At 42.7% G+C, this 12,587-nt stretch overlaps 1 protein-coding gene across 3 annotated transcripts in view; it reads right to left on the reverse strand.

Moving 5' to 3' along the window:
* The window catches only part of NIPAL2 (NIPA like domain containing 2), a 74,695-nt gene extending 64,692 nt beyond the window's left edge, over positions 1-10,003 (reverse strand). For all 3 annotated transcript variants that reach the window (XM_055303367.1, XM_055303368.1, XM_055303366.1), the window contains exon 1: positions 9,863-10,003. In XM_055303367.1, coding sequence (XP_055159342.1) covers positions 9,863-9,967 — 105 coding nt within the window. In that variant the 5' untranslated portion in view covers positions 9,968-10,003. The remainder of the gene's footprint in view (positions 1-9,862) is intronic.
* Positions 10,004-12,587: the final 2,584 nt, after the last annotated feature.

Here is a 12,587-nt window from a genome sequence, read left to right on the forward strand (position 1 = left end):
CTTTTTGGATTACTAGATGGGTTGGACTATTCTCACCATGAATTTCCTTTGCCCTTGCAGATAAATGAGTTGTCTGCAGTACGACCCCAAACTGAGTTAAAACCATAATACCATATTTGAGGGAGAAAAAGAAAGAAAAATGTTCAGGCATGAACAGATTTTCAATTTGTTATCTTGGTTATTGTATGCTATAAGGTTATTACCTTTCTATCCTGAGAAAGTCTCATGGCACTGGATCCAAAATCTGGTGATGTAAAGCCAACAGAATAGATCTGGGTTACATAACACAGTATTCCTTGCTATTCTTACAAGTGGTTCCATGCCAATTTGTAATCAACCTTAAAACCTAGACAGAAAAATCCCAACATATTGCCTTCCCATACAATTAAGAATGATTACATTTTGTCTTTTACTTGGGAACATATTTACTTACATAATTGTACATTCATTATTTTTATAAACCAAACTCCATTAAGGATAAACCTTACAAAGCTTACCGGAAGCCACCACGTTTTTTGCCTTAGAGAAATATAAGTTTTGGTAGAAAAAAAAAATATGGAAGAAGTAATATATTTAATAACACATCCTTTGAGTGCTTTTAACATTTTGTTAAAAGGAGAGCAATAACAGTGAAGGTGAGATTACTAGTTCAGGAGGTCTTAAACTTGGTTCTATGATAAAATAAACTGACCCTACAGAAGGCTGCAAAGGGAATCTCTGAAACAAGGGCAGACATGCTGAACATAAAGAACGTATTGTTTCCATTCAGGCAGATCTAAGGTCCTGTAACTTTCAAATGTTCCAAGAACATATTCATCATAATCATTTCAAAACTCTATAGTTCCTTGTTTTCAAAGAAGCAGGATTGCAGTCTGCCTTTTGTAAGGCTAGCCCAGAGTTTGGAAGAGGCTTCGCATCCTAAAGCCGGGAACTTGAGAGCTCTTGTAGTTAAAAGGCCCTCCCTCACCCCTGCCTGAGTTTCTGGGGTAGGTACATGTCCTTCTGAAGATAGATGCCTGCCTTGAACTCTGTGTTTGGTCAGCTCCATCGTCCTGGAGACTGAACTCTATCCTCTGTGTCAGGCATCAATCAGCCATGGGATGAGTCTCTGCCTCTGCATGATGAGGGATAATGACACTGCTTCTTTCTGACAGACTTCTGCCAGAGACTCCTGTGGCTCTTGCCACCCACCAGACCAGATTTTTCTGACAGCAGAGCAGGAATCGAGTTCAAGTTTTCTACACCTGTTAGGTATTGTGACTTGTACTCATCTCGTGACTTGGCTCTCTCCAAGGGCCACTCCTCATAGCCAAAATAATTTCTCCTATCCCCCAGCTCCTCTTTCCTGGCCAATGATGGTGACTGCAATTTGGGTCTGCAATTGTAGTTCAAAAAACTAATAAAACACTCTACGTGTAATACACAATTATACTCAATTTCATGGCTGCCGCAGCTGCTTATAACATGAGGTCTGCTTATACCTTGCTCACAAAGAACCAACCACTCATTTCTCTACTGCTGTGACTCAGCCAGCCATATCCAAAGGTATATTATAGTTTCCTCTTCCGCTTTGGTGCTCTTATTTACAATTACATACCTGTATTACGTTAGTCTGCAAGCCTAACGTAAACAGTCTATCAGATAGTATAAGCAAGGGTAGCTTCACACCAGTCCTTCAAATGTTGTTTATCAAGTAATTATAAAGCTCTCTCTCTCTTCTTCTCTCTCACACACACATACACATTATATATATCACATATATATAGCTACATTTTGAGGACACAGTCCATATTTTCTGATTTCTTTGATATCAGTGTCTAATACTGCTCTGTTAAGAAGGGCTCTCTGCTTATGATTTTTATTGAGTGGAATACTGATTGCATTTTAGGTCCTCATTTATCAATTTGCTGATCAAGCTTAATATGGGTTGTGACAACAGAGAATACAGTGCACCTATGTCCCTAACATCCTGGAACAATCAGGGATTTGCAAGTCCAGAGGCTGAAGAAGAAGAAAAGACCCGCCCAGAATTCACAGGATTCACCTCAAACTTAAATGAGATATTGGAAATGCTAACATGGCTTCTAGGATTCCACATAGTATTGCATGCATAAATCGTACATTATCTACCTAAATCGACTCAACTTTTAGGAATTTCCAAATTACTGAAGAGGTGATTATTGATTGTAAAGAAATTTCTAAGCAGGTAGAGGCAAGATAGAGACTAAGCAAGGGACACTACCTTTGCCAGATGATTCCCTTTGACTTTTCCATCAGTAGGAAAAACAGACGCCCTTTGCAGAATTTGTGTGTGTGTGTGTGTGATGTGTGAGGGGGTAAGCCTGGAATTTAGAAATAAGTCACCACTTTGACATGATGTTAATAAAAATATTTCAGAAGTTGATCCTATATCTTAGCTTTTAAGGAGATTATACTGTTCAGATCTCACCCACAAAGACAAGTAGGCTAAATAGGGGGCAATGTTTTAGGGGTTGCTTATGAGAGGCAGGATATAGAAAGGGAATGTCCTAGATAAGCTGAGAAGGGTGTTAGTTTGAGAGTTGCTCAAGAAGACAATAATCCGGAGGAGGACATTGTTTTCAGGGCCACACAGTATCCCCTTCTCTCAGTAACAGGACCCCTCTTTCAGCTAGCCCTTTCTAAGGGTGCCCATGTTCTCTGAGGATGTCAAGCCCAGTAACTCTAGCCTTGATGACTGGTATGGGAAAGACTGTGGACCTAACCTTGTCCTGTCAGACTAAATCCCATTTATTTTCATTGGTGGAGAAAGTCAAGCTTCCCCTCCTGGAAGTGGAAGGAAGAATGTAGGCCAGTGGGGTGAATCTGCTAAAAGTGGAACCAACAAACTCTAACGAATGAAAGTTGAAGAGAACAGTGAGATATTGAGCCTTCATCATGTTGCTAAAGCCTCTGGATCAAGGCTTAGTTGTACCCAGAATTCTCCTGGACCTTTATAGCAAGCTGCTTAATTTCCTTTATTATTTAAGCCAGTTAGTGTTATGTTTTCTGTGACTTGCAAACTAATGCCTCTTAGTTACAAAGTGTTCTTGTAGGGAAAACAAGTTAGGCCAGAAGAGAGGGACTCCTATTGCAAACTGAAGGCCAGTGGCCCAAGTTTCTCCAAGAAGAAACCGACTGGAGAGGGACAAAGAAGGACAGGTGGGTGATTTAGGAAACCAGTGCTGAGGCTGCACGCAGACAGCAGGATGCTCCTTCTAGGCAGGTATGGGTATGGCCTGTCAAGGCCAGGCTCTCTGAAGGAATCAGGTTAAGACAAACTAAATCTTTAGTGAGGTGTGGCACTCAGGACTGATGACATGTTAGCTTGTATTTACATAAGGGAACAGTCCACACCTCCTGATGTGTGCCAGAAATGACAGGAGGCCATATGAAGAATGACCAAGGGCGGGGCAAGTGACAAGAAAAGGCACATGATAAGAACTATGTGAGGGGAAGTTGAGTGTTATCTGCCAGCTGCCAGGCAGTTGGGGCATTCTGGTGAACCAGGACAGCCTGGGAGTTGAGCTCTGACTTTATGGAAAACGCAAGTCTATCTGGAACAGTGGGAGATAAGTCATACAGAGATGTAACCTAAATAGAGCAACACTGGATCTTCAGGGGAAAAAAAACAACAGGCAAACCCAAGCTACAATAAATGCCATGGAAGTCTCAACAGTAACAGTACCTGAGCACTCGCAGGCTGGGAGTGCTGGTCTTGCTGGTTAAACTATAATCAGTGTCAGGTAATCTGATCACCAAAACCTCTGTCACTGTTGCCAGTGCCACACACCCATCTCCCCAGCCCAGCAGCCTGGAAAGTGGCAGAAGACGTAGGAGGAATCCTTGTCTTAGTACGTCAAAATAACAAGTGTTCTAATTAGGAAATTACTTCAGTTAGGAAGTGTTCTGGAATGTGAATATGTTTGCAGAGTAATAGGAAATCAAACACCAAAGGAAGTAAGGAAAACTCTAGATACAGAAAAATCAGTGGTTTTATATTAAAAAAAGAAAGATCACATCAAACATCTGACAGGATTTCTCTTCTTTCCATTTGCAATGAGCTAAGTCCAATAATTACTAAATATTAGAAATATATCTTTTATGATATTTCCTATAATGTAGGTTAAATTAATACTAGTAATAATAGCTAGTATTTATTCGAGTACTTTCTATGTGTCTGGGACTTTGCTACCTTTCAGATATACATCACCTTATTCTATTCCTACATCAACCCTGTGAGGTGAGTAGTGTTATTCATATTACCATTTCAACAGAGAAAGCCAAGATTTGGAGAAATTAAGAAACTTGTCAACACCTCTGGGAATAAGACTGAACTTTTAAAAACTGTACTGTTTAAAAACAAAAAGGATAGTTTAGGGGGAATATCATTCTTTCCATGGTAAGTTCTCAAATGCCAACCTGGACAGTTATCATTTTTTAAAAAATTGTTTCAGTAATTCTCTGTTGAAGCAAACAGTGAGTATGGCATACCAGTTCCCACAAGGTGAATCGGGTATACCATTACCCACCTGGGTAAGACATGCAAGTTGAACAGTAACCAATGCTCATACTATTTTTAAACCTTAAAACAGTCGTAGAACATAATAGATACAGACACTGCAAAGAGAATGTTATAGATGAATAAATTACTAAAATGAATTATTGTAAGGCAAAACACCCTTATAACACCAACGAGATCAAGAGGCCAAAAGAAATTGGGGACCCGCCCAAACCCTCCCTTGGCCCCATCTCATCACACCCACTCCCTTCTCATTAGGTCTGACTTTATTGCAATCATTTTCTTGCTTTTTTTATGGTTTCATCACACAAATGTGCATCCTACAACACTACATAGTTGAAGATTTGGGTTGGTTTTTTTTTTTTTTTTTCAGATAATTTTTGTTTTGTTTTGTTTTGTTTTTGGTCTCTTAATTTACAACTTCTCCATCCTCTTCCTTTCCTTTCTTGTAAAAATGATTTTTGAAGAAGTGTAGCCATTTCAACCTGTGAAATGGCAAAGTTTCCCATAGCCTGAATTCTGCTGATGTGATGGCCTCAATACAAATATTATAACTAGTTGGTATAAATCAGTCCATAAGGAGGATATCAGTTAGAATGAAAGGCAAACATCTCATCTGCCATAGGTGCATTAAGATTCTTTTTCTCAGGGATCCCTGGGTGGCTCGGCGGTTTGGCGCCTGTCTTTGGCCCAGGGCGTGGTCCTGGAGTCCAGGGATCGAGTCCCGCATCCCGCGTCGGGCTCCCGCTGCTTCTCTTTCTGCCTGTGTCTCTGCCTGCCTCTCTCTCTCTCTTTCTCTGTGTCTATCATGAATAAATAAATAGATAAATCTTTAAAAAAAAAAAAAAGATTCTTTTTCTCTAACAAAAACCATGGGATAATGATGATTTTTTTTTAACAAAAGTTACTTTGAGGTAATCTGTTTCTTCCTTCCTCTTGCTGCCTCATACATATATCTCGTAGAAAATCTGGTAATAGGAAAATGCCATGTTGGATATATAAGGAAGGTAAAAAAAAATAAGCATAAACAAAACAAAAAGATTATTTTTCTTGGGAAGGAAATGGAAAGGACCAGCAATCACTAGCCAGCACTTTGGTTATTTCTGAATTTTGGCACTTTTAAGAAACAGCCAAATGCAGCTACCAGAAAAGAAACAGAAAGCAAAATCAACTAAAGGGCAATATAAAACTCAATGAGACAAGCCATATTCATTCCTTTCCCACACTCATGTTGCCCTCACCACCACATTCTTTTCAAGACACAGCTTCTCAGCAAGGCCTTCAGGCAAGAAATAAGGCTAGCCATGTAGTTAAACCTACTTGCTGTAAGATCTTGGGGCAAGTTACTTAGCACAAGTTTCCTTACATGAACAGTGAGGATAATATGTACCTTACGAGGAGGTTTTTAGGGGGCTCCACTGAGATAATAGCTATAAAGCGTCACATAGTAAATGCATACATAACAAATGTCAGTCTCTTGGCTTTGCCTCTTCCCGGCCAAGTTGTATCATTTTTCCTTTAAATATGTTGACTTTAAACACTCAAGCCATTGAAAATCAAAAGTTCAAATAAAGGACATAAAAAATTCTGAATTTTCACTTCACCCTATGCAGAATGAACCTTTTTGACAACGTCTTTGTGCATTTAAATAATACTGAGCAATATGCTTAAACTTTAAGAACCAGGGACAAAACCCCTCCTTCCCAGTTGTTCCCACATTCATCTTTACCGTCCATTCCCTCCACAACCTTGCTGGTTTGGCACCATTTAATCAATCGGAGAACAAAAGGAAGACTGGAAATCTTTTGTTCCAATCCTCATTTTCCTGGAAAGGAAACTGAAACCCAGAGTGAATTTCCTAAGCACACTCTGGTTCACAGCAGAGACTGGACTACAGCCTCTACCACTGGTTGCAAATGAAGTGCCTACAGGGGCCAATGGGTTAAAGAGAGGAGAGTAAAAGGCGGGGTTAGGTGGGGAGCACAGCTGTTCTAAACTGTGAACTTCAGCTCACAGTTACCATATTGGAAAGAGGGCCAAGTACTGCTAGAACATCTAACATTTAAAGAGATCACTGCAACTTGAAACTTAATATATAATCGACTTGCTTTTAAATGCTGGCAATGTATTAAACATTTTTTTTAAACTCTCCATGCAGGTCAAACAAGACACATCTGTGGGCTGGATTTAGCCAATTTGAGGCCTCTGCATCCTGTCAACCCTAAGTTAAATTTCTTTTATTTAATTTGCTTTGATTCTCACAACCCTTGCTCAAAATAAAAACCTTCAATGGCTCCCCATTGCCTACAAGATAAAGTCCAAACTTCTCACCCAGTCCTTCAAGACAATCCATGACTATCTTTAAGACCTCAAAGTATATTTCCACCTTACAGTCCCCATCCTCCACTGCAACCAGAATGGCCACCAATTTCTACATCAGGTACAAAATTTTCAGAAAGTCACCTGCCCCGGCCACATGGGCTGTCCTTGTTCTTCAGACTGTGCCTTTCTTGGGATGACTTCCACCTGTGCACTCCCATCACTGAAACTCTGTCCACCCCTTAAGTGCCCAGTGGAAGTACTACCTTTCCACAAAACCTCCCTGATGGCCCCTGCGAAAAGCCACCTTGCTCTGAATTTCCATAGGACTTTATACCACTCACATGACACTTAAAACATACTGCCTTGTTTTGGAGTTACCTGCACAGCTCATTTCCCCAAGTACCCAATAACTCTTCTGGAAGGAAGGGTTTGAATCTGACGACCATGGTGAATATGTACACAGCTCTGTTCAAAGCAGGGGGCTCAATAACTATCTCAGAAACATTACCCTTTTATGCTGCAAACTTGTAGATCAAACATGAAGAAAATACTGTTAGAGAACCCCACTACATTTGTCTTTCATAGGCAGACTCTTGAGTGACAAAAAGGGGAAAAGACCTCACTTCTCTGGCTTCCCAAAACATTTTCTGCCCTATACTACTACTTCTACCCGCTTTGTGATTTCCTCCTCTAGAAGCCCTCACATCTTTGCTCCAGACAACACTGATTCTAAGAGACCACTGTTAAATATTCATCCATTATGTGAAAGTGTTGGTCTTTTCCTAGGAGTTAATTTATCAGTCTGGTGGTTATCACTTGGAAAGACACAGAGAGCTGGGCAACTGGTAAATAGATGCTGTCATCATATAGTTCAGTTGTGACAAAACTGATTAAATCATAACTACCCAGGAACCAAGGTTGCTTTTGAGTGTGAGAGTCCTAAACTTGTGTCTCACACTCCTGTTTTTCTGGAGCCACTCCCATTATTAGTCATTTACTTTCAGCTGTGTCAAAAGAGAAAAGAAAAAAACCCATTAGGCTTCATTTTATTTTTTTATTGGCCTGGCCTACCCTAAAGGCACTCAATAAAATGTTTGCTGACTGAACTTCAAAAATCAACTTTCACACTCTTGTAAGTCTTTTATAAGATGGCCTAAATTTGTACAATAATGGGAAAGGTTGATGCAACCTGAACTCAAACTAGCTACAGTTTAGATGTCAACTGAGTCATTTCAGTTAGCATATCCTGGGCACACCATTTTAAACCTGATCAAATATATACAGTCAGAGGCATGTTAGCCTTGCAAACATCAAGTTAGATGTTCACATTTATGTCACGTGGTAATCTGTTTTGATGTTAGAGAGCCAAGACTATCTTGAATTCTAGTAAACATCAAGGACAACAGACTATTGGGGTTTCCATTATGAAAACAATGTTTTTTCCTGTCTTGGATGATGCTATTGTAGGTCATAACTACTAGTTCTCTAATTTCTTTACCAAAAGAAAAAAGTTCATTCTTAAACCTTTACTAGGAGTGCTTCTAGCATAAGCACATTAGAGCTTGTTTGTAGTGTACATTAGCATAAGCATAATTTAACAGACTTCAAAGAGCTTCCCATAAAAAGCAATTCTTCTCTTTGTAATTCCTGTGAAAGAAGTGAAATAGGTTTCGCACAGTGACCAAGAGGCTCTGAGTGCCCTCATTTTTCCTTCTTTAGTACATTTTGGGATAGAACAGGCTTAAAGCAATACTCTCTGCTGCAAACTAATAAGGTGAACATGCTTATTTTGGCTTTCTGTAAATAATTTTCTGTTAAATTTCTGAAAACAAAATTTTAATATTTTAGAAGTTAACATCCGAAACACTGTTCAAGTGTCCTTTAAAGGAATTCTGGACCTCTAATCATTCGTTAAAACACGATTTAGACCAACAGTAACAAGTATGTTGTGATTACATTGTTGTAAAATAGGAAGGCCCACAGATTTGTTAAAGAACAAGAATACAGTAACACACTTAGGAACACAGGCAGCAGCCTGGGACCCACTACATCAAGATCCCTTGCTCCCACTTAAAAGAGTATGAATGGGGATCCCTGGGTGGCGCAGTGGTTTGGCGCCTGCCTTTGGCCCAGGGCGCGATCCTGGAGACCCGGAATCGAATCCCATATCGGGCTCCCTGCATGGAGCCTGCTTCTCCCTCTGCCTGTGTCTCTGCCTCTCTCTCTTTCTCTCTCTGTGACTATAATAAATAAATAAAAAAAATTAAAAAAAAAAAAAGAGTATGAATGCAGCCAGTGGAAGGGCTCCTCGGAGTGTTTTTCTGATCTTTTATATATATATATATATTATTTATTCACACATAAGAGAGAGGCAGAGACACAGGCAGAGGGAGAAGCAGGCTCCCTGCGGGGGGGGGGGGGGGCCGATGCGGGACTCGATCCCGGGGCTCCAGGATCGCGCCCTGGGCCGAAGGCGGCGCCAAAGCGCTGCGCCACCCGGGCTGCCCGCGCTTTTCTGGTCTTATACCAAGGCAGGAAGTAAATGGGCAGCTCCGCTCCCCTTTGATTTCGCTCAGTGCACGCTTCCAGCACAGGCCGGCACTGCTCAGGCGGACGACGGTCCCCCAGAGGCCGGCGAGGCAGAGGCAGGGTCCTGCGGCCGCCGCCCGGGAGCGGAAGCGCCGGGAGCGCCGTGCTGAGGCCGCAGCGTCCGCGCAGGGGCGGGGGCCGGGGCCGGGGCCGGGGCCGGGGCGGGGGCCGGCACCTGAGGATGGGGCGTCGTGTATGTTTAACCGTAACGTGACCAGGACGGCGGGGACTGAACTGGGTGGGGGGAGCCGTCGCCTCACACCCCGAGAGTCCTTCCGGGAGAAGGCGGATTCGGGCTGGAGCGGCGGGAGGCCCGGGCCCCGGAGGCCCAGGAACGACCCGCAGGGGCCGGAGCCCCGCGCCCCGCGCCCCGCGCCCCGCGCCCCGGACAGGGAGGCGCCGCGGCCTTACCTGGTTCCCGAGGTACCACGCGCGCGACAGGGAGCCGTTGCCGGCGCCCGGCGACCAGTACGTGAAGTTCCAGGACAGCTCGTCCGCCGCGGCCGAGGCGGCCATGGGCTCCCTGCCTGCCCCGCGCCCCCGCGCCCCGCGCCCGCCGCCCGCCGCCCGCCGCTCAGCCCCGCGCCCTCGAGGCCACTTCCTGCTCGGCGCCGGCCACCTGGCTCCCGCCCCCCCCGCCGCGCGCCGCAGGTGCGGCTCCAGCCCGCCCCGCCCCGTTCTGTGTGGTTCTGTGTGGCTCTATGATGTCATCACTTCCATCTTTCTGCTCTACCATTCCTGACATATCAGTCTTTTCCCTTTTCATGGTGGCAGCTCCAGGCATTACACGCAAACATGACCACACGCAGGGGGAAAAAAGTGAGGCATTTCTTCGTATGCATCTTGTTGTTGTTGTTGTTGTTGTTTTCAGAGAGGAAAACCTTTTCCAGTCTGCCCCAGCAGATTCCCCTTCAGGTCCCATCAGCCAGGACTGGGTCACAAGCCCATCCGTGCTCTACCTGCAAGGGAGGCTGGGAAAGTGACTCGGACATTTCCAACCTTCAGAATGGGAGGTGAGCTCTATCTGCAAGGAAGAAACCAGGATAGGGTGGGAGGGTACTACCAGCAGAGCCTGGCACAACCACTCCTCAATATATTCCATCAGCCAGATTGTAACTAGTCATACACTCTCTAACAAGCAAGATAATAAGTGGATCGTGTCACTTTCCTGTTTAAAATGCTACCAGACCTCACCATTGACACAATAAGTTCACACTTTTTAAGCTTGGCATATGAGACACTTTATGATCTGGCCCCCATGCTCTGCTACACACAAATCAGTCCCACTTTATTTTTTAATTAAAAAAATCATTTTCCATTTCTTTGCATTTGTTTAAAAACCTGTAATTTGGAGGAAGACAGCACTCGGTACAGAATAAGTATGATGTGTAGCCTGTGACATGCTGTTCTCCAGATTCCAAGATGCCACTGCAGTGACTGTGGCTGTCCTAATGTGTGGGGGTGGTTGGAACAAAGAATTCGTGACCAATGTTCCTTTCCACACAGTTCACAAGGAGGCGGCAGGAATGCTGTGTGAGCTATTTCCGTCCCAGCAGTGTAGGAGTCGCTGGAGGCTGTTCAGGGCTTTGTGACGGACGGCCTCTACTTCTTGCGGGGTTTCTTCAGGGGATATCCTGTTCACTTTACAGGACACCAAAAACCCTTGATCTACTGGCTGTTTTTAGAGCTGAAATGGTGGAGGTCTGTTCTTCAGTTAATTCTAGGAGTTCTATTTTGGTGCCACATCATTTGAAGCTAAATCCTGACTCCACTGCAGATTTGCTGTGTGATTTTGATCAAGTGGTTTAATTTCTCTGTGCTTTGCATTTATCCTCTGTAAAAGGGAGCTAATGAGTACTGCAACATAGAAAATACTCAATAAGTTGTATCTTTTACTACTTATGATGGTGGGAGAGGGAGGAACTTTTTAAACAAACAGATATGCGCAAAAAAATACAAACCACAGAGGATAAAGTTGATATACACAGTTGCAATAAAATTAAGAACTTTCATACATCAATAGACCAAAAATATAAAAAGATAAGTCACAAAGGGAGAACATTATTTGTTATGACATAAAATTGATGAAATTTCACATCCAGAATATGTAAATAACTCCTAGAGGTCAATAAGAAAATGCCGGATAAACCAGTAGAAAAATGGGCAAAAACATAAACAGGCATGTTTCCTTAAGAGAAAGTATAAATGGCTGATAAACATATACAACGCTTCCATGTCACCAATAATCAGAAAAATGCAAATTTAAAAGCTCAATGAGAATCTATTAAAAAAGAGAGAGAGAGAATCTATTTATACCTGCCTGGTTAGCAAAAAAAGTTGTTTTTTTAATTTATATTTTGTTTCAGTTTCTTTGGGCCACTATAACAAAAATACTACAGACTGGATAGCTTATAAACAACAGAAATTCATTGCTCACAGTTTTGAGGCTGGGAAGTCCAAGATCAAGGCACCAGCACATTTAGGCCCTCTTCCTCGTTCACAACCGGCACCTTCTTTTTTTTTTTAATTTTTATTTATTTATGATAGTCACACAGAGAGAGAGAGAGAGAGGCAGAGACACAGGCAGAGGGAGAAGCAGGCTCCATGCACCGGGAGCCCGACGCGGGACTCGATCCCGGGTCTCCAAGATCACGCGCTGGGCCAAAGGCAGGCGCTAAACCGCTGAGCGACCCGGGCTGCCTGGATGTAATTTTTATAAGTGCGATATACTTATAACTAATACAAAAGATGAATCGAGAATCAAATGCAAGATTTTCTGGTCAAATTTTTCAAAAGTTCAAGGTCAGTTGACCTGGACTTAAGTTAAGTCTTCTGTTCCTTATCAGCTGTGTGGCTTGGGGCAAATTCTCTGAGGTTCAATTTCCTAGTTCATAAAGTTGGGAATAATAATATTTTATTGCAAATATTGTTGTAAACATTCCATACTAGGTAATATGAGTAAAAAACATTTTATAGTTCAACTCAGTTCACCCAACATTTGGTGCCAGGAGCCAAAGGCACAGGGATGAATAAAGCATGGGCTTTTTTTGCCCGAGAACTGATACCAACGTGAGCAGACAGGCAGGTAACAGGTAGACTCAATTTAACTTTAGCATGAGAGCTGGGAGACAACAAA

The sequence above is a fragment of the Nyctereutes procyonoides genome, unplaced genomic scaffold (assembly GCF_905146905.1).
Source record: "Nyctereutes procyonoides isolate TBG_1078 unplaced genomic scaffold, NYPRO_anot_genome, whole genome shotgun sequence".
NCBI lineage: Eukaryota > Metazoa > Chordata > Mammalia > Carnivora > Canidae > Nyctereutes > Nyctereutes procyonoides.